This window comes from Pinus tabuliformis, chromosome 3_1 (assembly GCF_031772625.1).
Source record: "Pinus tabuliformis cultivar Carrire ecotype Pingquan chromosome 3_1, CPIR1, whole genome shotgun sequence".
NCBI lineage: Eukaryota > Viridiplantae > Streptophyta > Pinopsida > Pinales > Pinaceae > Pinus > Pinus tabuliformis.
In genome coordinates, this window is record NC_142301.1 from 52,435,797 (window position 1) to 52,455,304 (window position 19,508).

General features: G+C 39.4%; 1 protein-coding gene across 1 annotated transcript; it reads right to left on the bottom strand.

Moving 5' to 3' along the window:
• Nucleotides 1-12,996: 12,996 nt before the first annotated feature.
• Nucleotides 12,997-16,160, bottom strand: LOC149185725 (putative transcription factor bHLH041). The gene is made up of 8 exons (XM_089412478.1): nt 16,053-16,160; nt 15,828-15,956; nt 15,355-15,454; nt 15,213-15,227; nt 15,061-15,117; nt 14,247-14,963; nt 13,549-14,031; nt 12,997-13,435 (listed from the first exon to the last, which is right to left on the bottom strand). Exons 1-8 carry the CDS (start codon nt 16,118-16,120, stop codon nt 13,370-13,372), a joined length of 1,635 nt encoding a protein of 544 aa, XP_089268604.1. The 5' UTR covers nt 16,121-16,160; the 3' UTR covers nt 12,997-13,369.
• Between the last annotated feature and the right edge of the window lie 3,348 nt (nt 16,161-19,508).

The following is a 19,508-nucleotide window of genomic DNA, read 5'->3' on the forward strand; positions in this document are numbered from 1 at the left end:
ATACTCTAGAAGAGTCTATTTTGTAACTCCAGTTAAGAGTTGATGTAGTCAAACTTAACCACTAGTAGGCTATCAGGCTATATTATAACCGGGCCACTAGAAGGAAGAGGCATTCCATTCTTTCGAGAGAATTTTGTTCCATAGTTCATCAAGGATAGCCAGGAGAGATAGGAGGTAGAGCACACAGAGAGGATTCGTGCACAGTAGTAGCCCACGGGCCACATACATTACTTATTTGTATCTGCAGCCATATTTCCAGATACAAAAAGAGAGCGAAGCGACCTCACCTTCCAGCTGGGTTTTCTCCTTAAAGGGTTTCCCAGAGAGCATATCTTTGTTATTATGTGTGTGTGAGTTTATTTTGACATTCTCTAATTTTCTGCTTGATTTACTTTTACATGCATGCACTAATTACAGTTAATTTTACAAATCTAGAAATTAAATAACACTGTAATAGTGTAGAATCTCATATTTTTAATATAATATTATCAGATCACTAAATACCTCCATCACTTGTAGCAACATCTCCAACACTTGTAACAACATCATCAACCTATAGAAAACCGACACAACATGCCCTGAAACCATCTCTTCTTAGCCTCCAGTTCCTGCACTAATTCTTGCACTAGGTCATGTCATAACCTTTTTGACATCAATTCCAACCAACAAGACCAACAAGTTGATCATTGCAACAACCCAACACTCATCACACATCATGAGGAGGACTACGAACATCATTAGGTGTTATAGCATCATTTAACACTCTTGTAGACCTGCTGCTCTTTTATGACCCTAGGCGGTACCTTTTCCCATGTAGACTTGAATTTACACAAAAAAATTATTTCAAAATCCATATGTGACTCTACCCATACAAAAACACGTACATACGCGGGTTCCATAATAATATACCCATGTATACCTTTTAAAATATGAAAAAATAAAATAATGATAATAAGATCCTAAGGTGTTCTATGGTAGTTCATGTTTTAATTAAAAATGACCTTGCCACATCTATTCCTAATCATTTTTTTCCCGACATATTCTATATTTTACAATTTCGTTTTCTTACCTATTTACTATAGAGGCTCGACCATAAAAACATGAATAGAAAAAAATTCAACTTATTCTTATAGGTAAATTTAAATACATGGCTAATCTCACCACTTCCATGTAGAAAGTCGACGCTAACCATGTCAACTGGGTGAATTTTGCCTCAAGCACAAAATGTGCTTGTATGCTAAATGCACAACTTTCTCGCCATACTTCCAATCACTTCATACATGTAGCCCATATTTTTTATTAAGACTTTGAAATAATGTAATAATTGTAGTAATGAGAAAAACCAAGAAAATATTGAAGTGGTCATTACTCATTTGAAAACTTTGAAAGATAAAAAATATACACAAATACCTGAAAGCAACGATATCAAGTCAAGATGATAACGATAGCCATGAATTTAGATTTGATGAGTTCGATTTGAATTAAAGAAACTAATTTATTTTGCAGATGGCTATGGAAAATAGGTAGGGCACAAATAATTTCACAAAGAAAAATGGATGGATCAAACTTGTATATTCTATGAAGGCAATGTAACTTGCATGCAGAGCGCATTAAGATCACCGTCACTTTAGCAAGGTACAAGTGCAAAATGATGAAAAAATTGTCATTGTAGATATGAGTAGCAACTTGTGGCACATGCGACTTGATTTTTTTAAAATAGTAAATCTGGTCATTATGATAAATCTTTCTTGCATCACAGTCTAATTGAAATATATAACTATATTAAATTAAAAGTTTGAATGTTTATTAAATCTTGGCTTGCAATTTTCAATCCTCAACAATACAAAAAGATAGCAATACAATATTATCTTTTTTTTTGCTGAAGCAAGAGCAAATCCTTCAATTTCATTAAATCAAAAAATGGTTACAAAGAGTACATAAGCTGACCAAAACCAAGGGCTACGGTCAAACAAAACCAACTAAAAGAAAACTCGACCAGCGGGGACCACAACCCGCAGGGACCACCTTAAGAATAGTTATCCAATCTTCTCAAAAACTCCGCCAAAGGGTTCCGATCTCCTGACCCCACCAACCTGCCGACTCTTTCCCAGCCGTTGATACGGGCTCTTGGATCCAACGGCCAGGAGTCATATCGCTCCTCCTTACCCCACCGATCTTTAAGCCGCGATGGAGGGTGGTAAGCAAAACCGTCCCACGCCACGTGTTGAATGATCAATGGAATCGTTGCCATAAAAATAAAACCGCTTACCATTAAAGCAGCGTGCGATCAACTGAAAACCGCCATGGCGCTGCCGTCCCCTACGAATCCGACAAGGAAACCTGATCCGGTAACTGAAGGAACAAATCTCCCACCGCTTCCACTCGAACCAAGGACCCATAACCTGAGAATGATCTAAAGAGGCGAATATCATTGTCTCAAAACATTCCGAGAACCAAAGGTACCCTAAGGGAAAATCAAGAGGCCGAGGAATCATTGACGGGGGACAATTCACTCCTACAAGAAACTCTCCCACTACGTCGGACCACCTCCATGTCCTCTGCCACTTGATTATTGTAGAGAGCCTTTAAATGATTCTGTGGCAAATCCTGCCACTTCTTCACCATCCTGCAATCTTCACTGTTCACACCTTGGTTGGCCAAAATGTCTGCAAGCTTGTTAGCATTCTTGCACATGTGATTGAAACTAACAGAACCAAATTATTGAAGGTGAGCTTGAATCCTTTGATAAACCTGGATTAGTCTCCAATGATTTGAGTCTTTCTCCGGTTTGGATCCACAGCTAATTCTTTTAACAGAGTTGATGGTGATTTCGAAGTTTGCCTCTATAATGACATTTGAACTACGAATTTGAATCAGAATCTCTAGGCACTGCTCCAGAGCCATTAATTCCGCCATGTTATTGGTTGCTTTACCTAAATGGCTGTGGAAGATTAAGATGATTCTTCCCTCTTCATTCCTTAAAACTCCTCCAAACCCAGCTATTCCGGGATTACCTTTTGAGGCGCCATCAATATTAAATTTCAGGTAGTTTATCGAAGGAGGCTGCCAGCTATCTTTCTCTGTATTCTTTGTTGTTTTCTTTTTTCCAAGCCCTTGCGGAATGATCTCTTGCAATCCCAATAGTCTGAGTGCTCTCATCTCCATTTTTGAGGGAGGATTCTCTGGGATATTGCACTCTGTGGTACTAACTGTTTCCCTGATCTACTTTAGAATCAAATCATATAGTTTCTGAGGGTTGGCCTTTTCTTCATTGAAGATTCTATTATTTCTTTCTTTCCAAACATTCCAGATAATGAATCCTGGTTTGAAAGCCCAGGCTCGGTTAAGTGCCTCATTCTCCGAAAAGATACTTCTCCAATTATTAAGTGTATTTGTGATGCTTCCTTTGTCCCTATCTGATTGTTGGAAAATGTTAGAAAAATAATTCCACAGCCATGTGGTGTAAGAGCAGCCGTTGAGGATGTGCTCCATAGTCTCCTCTTGCTCTTCACATAGCTGACATTTAGAAGGCCCCAAGACGCCTCTTTTTCTAATATTGTCCCAAGTCAAAATTTTCTTATGGTGAACCAGCCACATAAAAAGCTTGATCTTCATCCATCCTTGGTGAGACCAGAGTTGCCTCCATGATTTTTCTGGAACACTGGACTCCAGCCCAAGGAGAATATACTTTGCCTCTTTGAGATTAAAGGTACCTTTGTTGTTGTTACCCCATCTCAATTGATCCTGCCCCTCTGTGACCATGATCATCCTCTGTTTTAATATGCTTCTCAGTGCCTCTGCTTTTGTTGTTATAAGGCTGTTATTTCTACAATCAATGTTAGTCCAACTTCTCCACTTGTCCTGACCCTGAGGGATGTTCCAGAAATCTTTGACTTTGTTTAACCCTTGGGAATCTGTTTCCTGTTTGAGACTTATAAAGTCCTCCTTTAACATCACTGGTTCTTTTTGAAAAGTGTGCAACAAGAAATGCTTGTTGAGAATGCAACAAGATGATGGAGCTTAGTGGAAAGGAGTCACCTTCACTAAGTGGGCCCGCCGGCAAATTATGGCGCAAGTTCTATTTTTGGATCCCAGCAGGGATGATCACAGTAGGAGTGACCCCAGCAGGGATAATCATAGCAGGAGTGACCATAGCAGGAGTGATCACAGTAGGATTGATCACAGCAGGAGTGATCACAGCAGGAGTGATCAAAGTCTATTTTTAGACTGGCTGTCAAAAATAGAAAAGTCAAATATTATTGTCTCATAATAATATTTGGAATATAAACTTTATCTTATTCTCTTGGAGCACTTCAGTTTGAGCTACAGATGTGGCACATGCAGCTGTCAGAAGGAAGTACACTTTCTTTGTGGGTCAGTTGAGTTGTTGCGTGCATGACTTGAGTTAGAACTCAATCAATTGAGTTTGGTGGAGTTGATTGTAGAGTTGATGGAGTTGTGTTCAGTTTGACTTGGTTAAACTAGTTGTAATTAGTCTAACTGAAAATAGACTAATGATGAGTTGTTAAACTAATTATTAACTCATAATGCAACTATAGAATATATCAGTTAACTCAGTTGCATGTCAGTGCATGTTCAGTTCAATAGGGACAGGTGTTAGAGGATCAGATTGCTATCAGGTGTGACTATAGTTGTGCATGAGGATTTGCACAATCAAAGGGATTGAGTATGCTAATGAATTGGCCAATACCAAGTATTATAGCCTCTACTCATGTCTTCCCCAGTGTGAGTGATTCTTTGGAGGTTAAATACGAGTTTGGTAAACCATTCTCATTCATTCTCAGCAGGTATTGTGCAGTGGAGGCAGGCAAGCAGCGGAGGAGATTTGGAGATCAGATCTGAGTTGTATTGTGTGTAACAGGTGGAGATAGTGTTGGATACTTGTGAGGAGTATTGTACTATGTATTGTTACATGTTCTCAATGAATATAATATACAAATAGTTGGGGTTTTTAGTGAGATGCTTTCCCCGAGAAAATATTGTGTTGATATGTGTGATTGATGCTTCTATGTGCGCATGTTATTGTTTCTGCTTCTGTAAATTCATGATCAACGTAGAGGAGGTTAGGTATTATGCATGTTTTCCGCAATAGCGTATAATCGGGATAATCTCTGTTGAATAAGTGTCATATTATTCAAAATTTATACATGGTATCAGAGTAGGTTGATTTGTAGAACAAGTTCTACAAGATATCAAAGCGAGGATTGATCATCAGATCTATTATTCAGAAAGTGTTTACATTTTATTTCTTCAGGCAGAGTTTGTAATTAGGCCAGGCAGCCTCTGGATTCATCCTTCTTTTGGAAGGTGAGATATCCGTTGAATACTCATACAGTCGATCTCTGTACAAGAAATACTTTGTTCTCACGAATTCTAGATCGAAAGTGTTTGAGTTTTTGAGCCGGTGGAATGGCGCTCAAGGATAAACTCAGAAACATCTAAGTGTGAGAATGGAGACAGTATGCCCAAGTATCTCACGAAGTTCACTTAGTGTCGAGATGAGCTGGGAAGTGTGGGGGTTACTATCGATGATGAGGACTTGGTGAGCTTGGCTCTCCTTGGTCTTCCGAAGAGTTGGCATTCCTATCAGGACCCTGTCAATGGTCATGAGAAATTGCCAGGATGGGAGAGACTTTGGTCAGATCTTGTGCAAGAGGAGATAAGACGGAGCACCAGAGATGGTTCTTCATCCATGCAGGATGAGGAGAACTGTGCCTTAGCGAGAAAGGCGAAGAAGGGGAAGGGGAAGGTTTCTCTTTCCGAATCCAGTTCTTCCAATGATGGGAAGAAGGTTGACAAGGCGAAGGTGAGATGCTTTCGTTGTCATGAGTTGGGTCATTATGCTACTAATTTCCCAAAGAAGAAGTCCAAGAAGGGATCCAGGGAAGGATCTGAAGGTGAGGCACTTGCTTCATAGTTTGAGTTGGATTTCACACTCTTCGCATGCATGGTTTCATCCATGATGGGAAGTGGTTGGTTTCTTGACAGTGGAGCTTCTTTCCACATGACCGATGACAAAATTTTGTTCAGTACTTTGGAGGAGAAAGATCTCCAGATACTCATAGGGATGGGTAATGATGAGAAGTATAGTGTCTCAGGTGTAGGCACAATTATTTTTCAGAGGGAGCATGGAGCTCGCCTTACCTTGACCGATGTCAAGTATGTACCAAGACTGAAGAGAAACTTAGTGTCGATCGCGATTCTGGAAGACAGAGGCTATGATGTAGTCTTCAGTAAGGGAAAGGTTTTCCTTAGACACATCATCACTAGACAGGTGAATCAGAGTGGTTCACGGGTCAGGAACCTGTATGCTCTTGAGGTTCAAGATGCATGAAAAGCCTTGAGCAGCGAGGCAACTGATGGAGACTTGGTGGTTGAGAGGGAGCGTATATTACCTCTCAACATGCAGAGCCAGAAGAAGTCTCAGATGATTATGGAGGAGCCACGATTGGTACATCAGCTTCAAGAGGTTGTGGAGCAGCCACAACAAGGGAAGCTGAGAGGAGATCGAGTAGAGACATCTACTCATGCAGAGACCTCCAGTAGGGGGAAACTTCGAGCCAGGTGGGCTGAGGGATCGCATGCAGCCATACCTCCAGGTAGGAGATGGGGTGATGTGGATTGATTGTCCCAAGGAGGAGGGGCAGGATCCTTGAGGTATCCAACCTCTTGGTTGAGACCTTGCTACGAGAGCCCTGATGTGGAGTAGCAGGAACTGACTGATTGGGTAGAGACAGATAAGGATGGAGCGGCAGAGAGAGCGACAGTGCAAGGAATCCCAGGACAGCGCATAGCTAGCAGGCTGCAGCAATGCGAGAGGCAAAAGTGTTTTGCAAAGTGCTAGGTGGAACAGAGAGGTGTGCAATGGTGCGAGATCCATGGAGATGTTGCAGTAGCATAGATGTCATAGAGGGGGCACTTGTTAGCAGCAGGTAGAGCTTCAGCATCAGAGGGTGTTTCTAGCCCAACAGGGAGGTCAGTTGGGAGGTGCAGTGCGGATGCAATGCTGGGAGATAAAAGTAGCAGCATCACAGATGCAGTCAGAGATCAAAGCGACAGAGGCTAGAGCAGTCAAATACTGAAAAGCACAGAGATGCAGAGTTTTCAGTCGACAGAGGCAATAACAGTCAGAGACTTTGATGACAGAGCAAGTGGACTGGCCAGATGTGGTGCATGGAGAACATTCCAGAGTTACATCGGGTTTGAGAGGAAGCCTTTCTTGTTGAGAGGGAGTGTTGAAAAGTGTGCAACAAGATATGCTTGTTGAGAATGCAACAAGACGATGGAGCTTAGTGGAAAGGAGTCTCCTTCACTAAGTGGGCCCGCAGGCAAATTATGGCGTAAGTTCTATTTTTGGATCCCAGCAGGGATGATCACAGCAGGAGTGACCCCAGAAGGGATGATCACAGCAGGAGTGACCACAGCAGGAGTGATCACAGTAGGAGTGATCACATCAGAAGTGATCACAGCAGGAGTGATCACAGCAGGAGTGATCAAATTCTATTTTTAAACTAGGTGTCAAAAATAGAAAAGTCAAATATTATTGTCTCATAATAATATTTGGACTATAAACTTTATCTTATTCTCTTTGAGCACTTCAGTTTGCGCTACAGATGTGGCATATGCAGCTGTCAGAAGGAAGTACGCTTTCTTTGTGGGTTAGTTGAGTTGTTGCATGCATGACTTCAGTTAGAACTCAATTATTTGAGTTTGGTGGAGTTGATTGTAGAGTTGATGGAGTTGTGTTCAGTTTGACTTGGTTAAACTAGTTGCAATTAGTATAACTACAAATAGACTAATGATGAGTTTTTAAACTAATTATTAAATCATAATGCAACTATAGAATACATCAGTTAACTCAGTTGCATGTCAGTGCATGTTCAGTTCAACAGGGACAGGTGTTAGAGGATCAGATTGCTATCAGTTGTGACTATAGTTGTGCATGAGGATTTGCATAATCAAAGGGATTGAGTATGCCAATGAATTGGACAATACCAAGTATTATAGCCTCTTCTCACGTCTTTCCCAATGTGAGTGATTCTTTGGAGGTTAAATATGAGTTTGGTAAACCATTCTCATTCATTCTCAGCAGGTATTGTGCAGTGGAGGCAGGCAAATAGCGGAGGAGATTTGGAGATCAGATCTGAGCTGTATTGTGTGTAACAAGTGGAGATAGTGCTGGATACTTGTGAGGATTATTGTACTATGTATTGTTACATGTTCTCAATCAATATAATATACAAATAGTTGGGGTTTTTAGCGATATGCTTTCCTCGAGAAAATACTGTGTTGATATGTGTGATTGATGCTTCTATGTGCGCATGTTATTGTTTCTACTTCTGTAAATCCATGATCAACGTAGAGGAGGTTATGTATTATGCATGTTTTCCGCAATAGTGTATAATCGGGATAATCTCTGTTGAATAAGTGTCAAAATTTCTACAGTTCTTATTGACATTTGTCCTCCCAGAAGAGTGCTTGTTCACCATCTCTGATTTCCCAGAAACTGTGTTGTTGCACTATGTTTCTATTCTCCCAAGCCCTGTTCCAGATGTGAGAGCCCCTTATATCTCCCGACATTCTAATGAGATCATTTGTGTGCCAAGAGCTGGCATATTTTTCTTTCCAGATCCTTGCCCAATGGGCTCTTGGCTCTTGCACCCATCGCCACCAAAGCTTGGCTCCTAGCACTTTACTAAGAATCTCCTGATCATCTAAGCCTAGACCCCCATGGCTTTTGGGTTTGCAGATTTTATCCCAGGAAACCAGGGCCCATTTCTTCCTGGTTTCCTCCTTACCCCACAGAAAATCTCTTTGAATATTTCTGATTTGTTCTAAGACTCCTTTGGGAGCTGGAAGGGCTGATAGCATGAATACTGGGATGGATTGCAGAACTGCCTTTGTCAGAACAAGTCTGCCAGCCAAGTTTAAGGCTCTGAACGTCCATTTTTTAACTTTATCCTGTAACTTATTTAGCACAGGTTCCCAAATACTTTTAAGCATTGGTCTGTCCGTGAGAGGTACTCCCAAATATTTTGAGGGGAGGGAGTCCCTTTGGAAGCCAAGGATCCTAGAGATATTTCTTTGAATAGCAATGTTAGTATTAAAGAAGAAATTTTTTTATTTTGTGAGATTAACTTCCATACCTGTAGCCCTTGCAAACGCATTGAGGATTTGCTTGTAGGCAGCAGCTTCTTTGACTGTGGGAATACCTTGCAACATGGTGTCATCTACAAATTGTTGGTGAGTAAGTGTCTGTCCATTCTCCGTTACTTGAAGACCCTTAATTTTGCCCATGTTTTTAGCCTGCTTGATAGCCCTACCAAGTCCTTCCATCATGAGGATGAAGAGAAAGGGAGAGAGCGGGTCTCCCTGTCTCAGGCCTCTAGAAGGAATGAAGATATCTGAGGGAGAGCCATTAACCAAGATTGAAAAGCTGGAAGTTGTTACCAGAGCCATCACCCATCTTACCCAGTTGTGATCAAACCCAAAGGCTATGAGTATCTTTTTGATATACCCCCAATTGACCTTATCATAAGCTTTAGCAATATCCAGTTGCATGATCATCCCAGCCTGCTTTCTGCTTTTGAGGAAGTGGACCACCTCATGGGCTTGAATAATGTTGTCCAAAATTTGCCTGCCCTCCACATAACCAGATTGCTCCTCAGACACTAGTTTAGGGAGGAGGGGTTTGAGTCTGTTAGCCACAACTTTGGATATTATCTTGTAAACTACATTGCATAAAGCTATAGGTCTATACTTATCTGCTGTTTGAGCCGAGTCCTGTTTGGGAATTAGGGAGATGAAGGAGGTATTGAGGGCTTTCAGGATAGTTTTACTACCCCTGGTATCCTCAACAACATTTAAAATATCCAGTTTTACTATATCCCAACAAGCTTTGAAGAAATCCACATTAAAACCATCTGGGCCTGGTGCTTTGCCATTCTGCATTTCTTTGAGGACTTCGCTAACCTCCTCTTCAGTGACTAGTCTGTTTAGGTTGATATTGTCCTCTCTAGACACCAGCTTAGGGATATATCTTGTGATTTCCTTTATTGAATCCTCCCTATCTGGACTGTTTTCTTGTGAAATGTCTCGAAAATGCTGAACAAGCACCTTTTCAATTTCCTTATGTGTGTTCTGAGTCTCTCCCTTTTTATCTTTTATTTCCGAGATTCTGTTGAATGCCCTATTGGCCATGGTGGATCTATGAAAAAAGATCGTATTGCACTCTCCTTCTTTGAGCCATTGCACTCTGGATTTTTGTCTCCAGAATATTTCCTCTTGTTTACATAGGTTTTCCCATTCATGGTGCAGTTTGTCAGACTGTTCATTTTTGTCATAGTTAAAGCCTTCTTGGATCAGCTCCTGGTTGAGTTCCTGAATTTTGCTTTCCATAGATTTTTTATTCACAAAAATGTTTCTGAAATCCTTCTTATTCCAATCTTTGAGTCTACTCTTGATATGCTTTAGTCTTTTATGAAGGAGAAACATTTTAGAACCTTGGATCTGTAAGTCCTCATTCCACCATTCTTTGATATTACTCAAGAAATCCGGGTGGGAGATCCAAATGTTTTCGAATCTAAAGGGTCTGTTCCTTGGAGAATCCAAACCCTTGATTTCCAATTGAATCGGCTAGTGATCTGAGCCACCAAAGGGAAAAATTCTTGTTGTAATTTCATTATTTATAAGCATAAGCTCTTCTGATACCAAGAACCTATCTAACTTGGAGGCTACTTAGGCTTCCCCTCCTCTCTTGTTGTTCCAAGTAAAAAGGCCATTTTCTGAGTCTGAGTCAACCAATTTCAAGTTCTCTGTGAATGCTTGAAATGCTAACGAGTCTTTGTTTAGCACTCTGGTTCCTCCTTTATTTTCTAAAAGAAATTTTATCATATTAAAATCCCCTCCCAAGATCCAGGGGATGCCATTTTGTCTGTTCCTGAGATCAGTGAGGGATTCCAACAATCTGAGTTTATCCTCTAATCTTTGAGGACCATAAACATTTGTGACTAGGAAGGTTTCAGAAACCCCTGCTGGTTGAATGACTACTGATAAGTAGTTTCTGGATGCCTCTGCATCTAATACTCTAACTTTTTGAGGGTTCCAGAGAGTGAGAATGCCCCCCGCTGTGTTATCTGCTTTAACTTCTAAAAACTCAAATCTGTGAAGCCATTTGCAATGGATTGCTTTTATTTTCTGAATGGAACTCTTCGTTTCCTGTATGAATATCATATCCGGCATATCTTGTTTCATTCTAAAATTGAGCATTCTTTGCTTTCTTTTACTACCCAAACCTCTTATATTCCAAGATGTAAACTTCATTATTAAAGATTTGTGAAGGAGTAACTAGTCAGGTCTTTCATCTTACCTGAATCTATCATCAGCTTCCCACACTCCATTAATAGCTCCTTCTGCTTCTTTCTTCCTTGTTTCTTACCTGCATTTCTGGTTGCTAAGCCAGGATTTGATTTCATTGTTTTCACACCTCTGTGTTCCTGACCGTCGTTGTTTTTTCCTTTAACTAACCCCTTTTCCTGAGTTTTCCACAAAAACAACTGTTGTATTCTATTGCATTCATCTTGAGGTAATGAATCTATCCCCACCTTGGTTCCCTGTTGTAGAAATCCTTCCAGATCTAGGTTTTCCTTATCTATAATTTCCTGTAGTTCATGATCTTCCAGATCTGTTTCACTATAGGTCATTTCTTGGTCTATTTCTAGCTCTGCTTCATTCATCATGGTTTCTTCCTCATCATTAGTGTTTAGTACTGGAGTGTATTTTTCCCCTTTCTCCTTCTTCTTAGGGTCTTTCTCCTTAGATTGGTTTTCATTTAGCATGTCTTCCATCTCATCCAGAGCTTGGAATTTATTTTGACTGGCCTTTTGTCCCTCTTTTTGTTGTTGCTTTGGTTCTCTTTTACTTCCTTTTCCTATGCTTGATACTTTCAGAAAGTTTTCAGTGTCCTTCTTTGCTTTTAGTTTACCTTTTTCTTCTTCTTTACTGAGAGGGCAGTCTCTGATCAAGTGCCCATGTTCATGACATTTACGGCATCTGAATGGAATATGCTCATAGTCTACCATTTGCACCCATTCCTCATCGAAGAATTCCAAGATAACTTCATCTGGTAGAGCTCCTGAAAGGTCCATCTCCACACAAATCCTAGCATAGGAAGTATATTTACCCCTTCTGGTGGCTTCCACGGCTTTGATAAAACGACCTAGTTTATTTCCTATTGCCACAAGTGATTCATGTTGCCAATAATCAAGGGGTAGAGAAATAATGCTGGGAGAGCAGTGTTTGCGAGATCCCAGCATGGATGTGAGTTCTAATGAAGACCAGTCAAACAAAGATCAATTATGTTGTTGTAATATGTACTCTCTATATTGTAATTTGTGAATAATATTCAAATAATTTGTTAGATCTCATAAACACTTTATATACTTATCTAATTGTATGATTTGGTAAATAATATTCAAGTTATTTGTGCACAATTTATGCATGGTATGATTTGGTGAATAATATACATATAATTTATTTATAAAGTGTGCACAATGTATGCTTAAAATTCCTTTTTAGGCAGGTATAAAAATGATATTATTAATATAGATATTATGATATTATTAATATGGATATTTATATGTAATCTAAAATCAACTTAGACTGAGAATAAATATTGTTTATCTTGTGATGTGGTAATTATAAAATTTAATTTTTAATATATTAAAATAATTTTTTCTATACATATATCTCAATTAGAAAAGAAAAAATCGTCACATTTTATAGGGATAAAATTTGTTTTTTTCCTATATTTATAAAATATATAATTTTAAACTTTACCATGTATAAAAATTGTTTTCCATCACAACGGGAAAAAGATTTTTCCTTACAACAATATCATATAAAATTTTCTTACCACATTATGATATAAAAAGTCTTTCCTACCACATGACATTCTCTCAAAAAAAAATTCTCCACAACCACGTATTCATATTATTTTGTGTTGCACCTTATACAATGCCATGCATTTCACAAAAAAAATTGAGAGACACGCAACATAATATTACTTAAAAAGAAAAGGCAATAGCGGCAAATTTTCCAGGCAACAAAGTGGAAATTTCCATTATTTTCCAGATAAATTTGAAAACGGGTTAAACTGCCGCAATAAAACACACATCAGAAACTCTTTTGGATGTACTTCCCCACAGAATCGTTAAATCCGTTAAACTACAATGATTTTATTATTCAAAGTGAATGCGTTCGAGGCGGAGTTTTAATAATTATTTGTTTGAGATGCAATTAGATGCATGTGGACGTCCAGAATCCAAACAATTGACCAGACCTGACCTTTCTACGGCGGCGGCTCACTAGCTTCCCTCATCATACTCACCAAACCTTCCCTCACCTGCTCCGTGTCCTGCAAATTTCCGGTCCAATCACAGATATTAACAACATAAATATGGCGAAGCCTTGGAATAAACTATATCTTTCTAGTGGAATCAGAATGCCAATCGAATTTTATATTCTTACATGATCTTGCAATTTGATGGTTGCAGTCATTCGATATCTCAAGTGTGATTCATCGTGTTCATGATGTGCTGTGGACGTGGCCATGGAAACAAGAGGAACCCTCATTTCTCTCAGACTCTCCAGCATCGCGACCATAGAATCGATCGTATTTCTAGGGTTGTCGACCACAGCTGCTATATTTGCCATTTCATCAGAAGAAGCGGTACTAGCACTGCCTCCAATCTTTGATACTTCAACTGTCACCACGCTCTTTCTGCCCTCACTACCTGTGGAGCCCTGTTGTTGCAGGTTTGTACTGGTGCCTGTACCCTCCTGACATTGTTGCAGGGCTGTGCTGATGGCTGCACCCTCCTTAGATTGAGCACGTGGGAGCTTCTTCAATTCTGATTCCAACTCTTTATTCCTCTCTTCAAGTTCTTCCACCCGCGATTTGAGACTAATTAAATACTCTCTCGTGTACCCCAATATGGAAGCCTTGTCTTTCTGCAAATATATTAACAACAACTCATTTTAGCCTTGTCTTTCTGCAAATATATTAACACAACTCATTTTTTTTGTACCTACTTCCAACTTAAATTTAAGGGAAGAACTGCTGGGTATTACATATATTTTCAATAGCTATAGAAATTAAATCCAAAGGTCAACGGATGGCCATATTTCATTACAACAACAAAACAAAAAAATTTCATGGAACGTACCCTTGCGCCACGAGGTATGAATGTACGCAATGCGTCAAACTTCTCTCTCAATTTCTCTCTCCTCCTACGCTCAGAAATTAGATGATGAATCTGACCGCTAGAAACCGTTCCCCCTGGTGGTCTTTCACTCCCAGACATTGAGATTTGCCCCAATCTTTCTGCATGAATATTCCTCAAGATTGCTAGGCTTCTCTTCAATCTGTACTGACCCTCAACCACGGGCTGGCTCCGCGTGTTACTTGGCAGTCTCCATATGTCAAATGCGCTCATCATCATGTTCCCCGTTGATGGGGCAACAGGGAAACCGCTGGCCTGACTGGTTTGCGGGAATAGCAGTACACCTGGAACGCTAAGCTGCGCTGAGGAAATCTCAAGATCAAAGCCACCGGTCAAAAGCCCAGAAGAAGACGGCCATTGCAACGGTTGCAGGTAAGGACGCAACCCACTTGCGAATTCCGCGATGGACATAGAAAATTGGTGGGTATCGTGCAGTATACTGATTTGATCACCTCTAAACATAGTGGGATACTGTACATAAGAGACAATGGATGAACTCTCATGACTGTCAATGGAGCGTGATAGCAGCGAAGAACAAGATGGAGTTAATATGCTCGTCTCAGGAATAGGCATGGGCATGGGGACAGAAATGTTGGGTGACACGATTACATTAGCCAGAAGGCTTGAAAATCGCAATTTATTTTGCTCATCCGGTTGAACCTACAAGTGAAACCATTGAATTCAGCATGGAATCAGAAGAATGCAGATGAGTAGTAGATGGGCCCATAGCTGGGGTGTGTATAATATGATGTCTCACCAATTTTGTTGTTCCGAGCTCTACTACACCGATTCCGCAGGGAATGAATACTGCAGTCTAAGAAATAATGAAATGTCAGGGAAAGGGAAGGGGGCGACCGAAGAAACCACAATTAATTTAAGTGCATCTTGCCACGTGTCTGAAACACTCACCTGAATACCAGCGGCCTGCATAGACGATTCCAATTAGAGAGAGAAATAATAAATTCATCACCATAGGAAGCATTTTATATACGTCAAATATTACGCCAGAAATAAGAAATTGAATGTGGGCTGAAATGGAAATCTATGTTACCATGTAGAACACTTCCTGGCTTTCATTAGAGCTGAAGCGCAGGAGCTCATTTGCCGTTAACCACACATATGGCGGTTGACTCAACGCCAAACCTGGAACTCTGAATTGGACCATGCATTACAATGCATTAAAATTCTGCTGATATTCTTTCCAGCAGACAGAAAACTTAGTACCATATATTATTGGCAATTTCGACCATAGAATTATATATATAGTGATGCTTTTGATTATTTAAAAATAGTTAAAAAAATATACTAAAATATATGTATTTTTAAATGCACTAAATTGGTCTACTTATTAATTTAACACTTGAGATCTTTAATTTCATTTATATATATAACACGATCTCTGAAATATATACGTCTTTTTTAGAGGGCTATCAAAACATCATAAAACCAGAGATAAATCTGATATGTAACTTTTTTAATTCGGTCGCATAGAGCCTACATTGTGTGAGTGTGGATTAAACTTACCCAGCGTCCAGAGCAAAGCGACAAAGCTTGTACAAATTGAAAAGGGTCTGCCCTACACTCTGGGACGGGGCCATCGAGGAACCAGTTTCCATTTCGGGGTTAAACCATCCGTCTTTACATGCTAATTCTCTGAAAATGTAAACCAAAAATGTAATATCCTTAATGCAGCTTAGTCGACTGATATTCATGGCACAAAGCCACAAGAATAGAGAGAAAGAAACTTACTGTGGTGGCTGATCCAACGACCACAGCACAATATAGGTCCACTCTAAATGTACCACTATGCTTCTCATTATTTCTTGGAGTGAGTGGCCATCCAGGTAGAAAATGAAGTCCATGATCTGGATAACATAAACCCTGCGGAGAAGGAATTGCCTGTGGATCTCGCTGACGTGAAAATACAGAGGCCGTGAGGAAAATGTGGTGATGATTGAGATTTTATAGAATGGAAAGGGTTTAAGAGTTGCCAAGGCACGATCTGGCGGGATGTGTGAACGGGGAGAGAGAGGTAAGATTTGTGATTGTATAAATGGGAAAAGGGTTGAAGAGTTAACAAGGCAGGAAGTGGTGTGAAGGCGGGAAAATGTTTATGGAGATTTGAATTTGGATCGAAGGTCGTTAGACTCGTTCCATTGGTCGTACGCGGAGTAGAAGCCGCCAGTGGTCGTACGCGGAGTAGAAGCTCTGCTCTGCGCGTGGCCCTCCGTCAATGAACCATCGGAACGCTGCGTGTATCCAACAATGAACTGACCAGTGACGACGACGCATTATGTTTTTTTTGTCCCCACCATAGTTATCGCGTGTGTTTAACATTTTAGGCATGCGATATACCTAAGCTTTTAGTGCTGCTGCTACACTTGGCGAACAAAGAAGTTTCGGGTCAAATTCCAATGAACTGACGACGACGCATTATGTTTTTTTTGCATTTGTCTATAATAAGACTTTTTGGAAGCCTTTTGGGTGGGTTTTTTCGGTCAAAATCTGACAGCGATTTATTGGAATCACAAGTTTGATAGCTAATTTCTGCATAATCAAAGCGTCCCAGGGGTTTTTCAGGGCACTGAATCCAAATATGCAGTTAAAAAACCATTTTAACTGCAACAAATCAAGATTTAACCTCAATTTCTTCCGCCGGATTCCGTCACCAGAATCTCCAAAAAGTCACATTATAGACAACTCCATTTTTTTTGGTCCCCACCATAGTTATGCCGTGTGTCGAGTTAACATTTCGGGCATGCTATGTGGTCACTCAAACTCAAAAAAAAGTTTGTACTTCAAGAGATTTGATCTCTCTAAAGTTTTGATAAATTTGGAGTTAAAATAGATCTAGCATCGTATAATCATGTAGAGGAGATAACTAATTTCTAGATTATAAAAATAGTATTCTATAAAATTATATGTTAAACATAATAATTCAAAAAATTAATTGTATATAAAAAAATTTAATATAACATTATTAATGATGATGTTGGTGATTAGCATTCACTAAAATAAATATGGTCTGGCAGGAGATTACTAAAAACTTCAAGTGTTAAATTTCCATAAGGGAAATCTATGTATTCCATTAATCACATATGATATTACATATATACAAGAGTATTGTCTCAAGATAGGAAAACTATCTTGGACACACAATCTGTTGGTTGAGAGAATATTTCAACCACACACAAATCTAGGAACATAGTTGGAACAGACTCCTCTAGATAGAAAGAATCACAACTGAGACAAGTAGAAATTATATATTTCAGCACACCCCCTTAATGAGTACTTGTTTCGAAGAAATTATATATTTCAGCACACCCCCTTAATGAGTACTTGTTTCGATATCAATCTGCAAAGTCTAGTTGTGGTCAAACATAACAAAAGAATATGTTGATGTCCATATAAAGGAGCAACCATCCACCAAAATGCATGGGTTCTAACCGCTGCAACTAGGATACATGGTTCTCTCAACCATTATAATTGCATACATGTACCTATACCTGTAAACCCCCCTCCAATATCATCATAGGTTTTATCGGATTACTCGTAACTATGCTCTGGGTTTTATTTGATCACTCTCAACCATGCCTTATGCTCAGTTGGAGATACGCTAAGACCTGTGAAAAAATAAATTTCTCCTATGAGTAAGGTACGTCACTCCTGACCACCTAGACTCTGAAACTGTGAGCACTGAGGCTCCTATGTTTCCACTGGGGAACTGTAGCCACCAAGGCTCTGTAGCCACTAGGGCTCACCAAAGACCTGACTCAACGAGGCCAAGGGTTTTCTCGGCTAACCCTAAACCATGCCAATAGAAAAATTTGTCCCAATGCACTCTTACACATGGTTTCTTGCTTACCACAAACTGACACTACAAATACAAAGTGGTTTTTAAATTACCATGAATTGTATGAGGGTACACATGCCTCGTTAGACTTACATTACACACTCCAAATCTTGGAGTTACTAGGTACATACATTACAAAGACCACTATAAACATCTTAGATTTTCTTACTAATAAATGTATGTGACACTTAATACGCCATGAGTCAGTATTATTTCAACACATAATCTTTTACCTTGTTTGTCCATTTATTGTTACATCAACCAACTTCTTCTAGAATCATACTTAGTTCTTTCACCTTGAATCTTTCCAACTTCAATTAACAATTGCTAGAGTTATAAATTCTAACCAATTGCATATACATGTTGAGTTGATGCTCAACATGTTTCACTTACAAAACTCAAAATTCAAGAACACATAAACTAGTATGCGACATTGTTGTGAAAAAACTGGTTTCATCTTCACCCATGTGGAATGATTGTTGATAGTGTTTTTTTACCTCTCATAAAACAAAAACAAAAAATGGCTAATATTGCAGCTTATCTTATGGGCTTGGATGTGGCACATTGCTCCTCATCAATGCAACTTCTTAACAGGTCCACAAGCTACTCCTCAACACACTAGCTACACACACCATGAGACTTGATGATTCAAATAGTTGATACCGACTTTAATGATGTTTCCATCAATTGCACCCTTTTCAATAAGTTAACTTATCTATTTTGTTTCCTGCAGTCTAGTAGGCAGTCTCCTCGAGAAGTATGCCAAGCTCGACCTCCTTATGTGCACTGCTTGAATGGCATAAACAGCCTAGGCTCCTTATGCACACTCACGATGACTCCAGATGATGAGCACTTTGAATTCAACAACATGTTAAGTCATTATACCAAAATCAAATAGTTGAGATGCGATGTTTGACTCGGCCCCGAGGTACACAAATATTGGAGAATTCTTTTGAGGGCCTCCCTGTAAGTCTTATTCACCATATATTTCTGTCGGAAAATTCGATATCCATCTAGTGTGAATATAAAATGATCCAGACTTTGTAGTGATGTTGAAAAATGTGCAACAAGAAATGCTAAATTTAGAATGTGCTAAAAATATACCTGTTAAAAATAGCATGTCTAAAAATAACGATTTGGCCAGTGAGGTCATTGGCCACATTGGGTGAGAGGTGAAACTGGTAAAAATAGAAAGTTCTAAAATTAGCATTTCTGGGTCCCTTCCTATTTTTAGCAGTCCCTAATCTATCTGTAGGAAGTAAAATTAATTTTGGTCTTAACAGCAGTTTAAAATATTAATTAATTAATCTCCATGAATTAATTAATTATGGAAAATTAAACTTGAAGTCTTT

Coding starts and splice junctions, on each gene's coding strand:
- LOC149185725 (XM_089412478.1), bottom strand. CDS start 16,120: ATGAGAAGCATAGTGGTACATTTAGAGTGGACCTATATTGTGCTGTGG. Junction 15,957..16,052: donor TCGTTGGATCAGCCACCACA/GTAAGTTTCTTT, acceptor TTACATTTTCAG/AGAATTAGCATGTAAAGACG. Junction 14,964..15,060: donor AGCTCGGAACAACAAAATTG/GTGAGACATCAT, acceptor TTTCACTTGTAG/GTTCAACCGGATGAGCAAAA.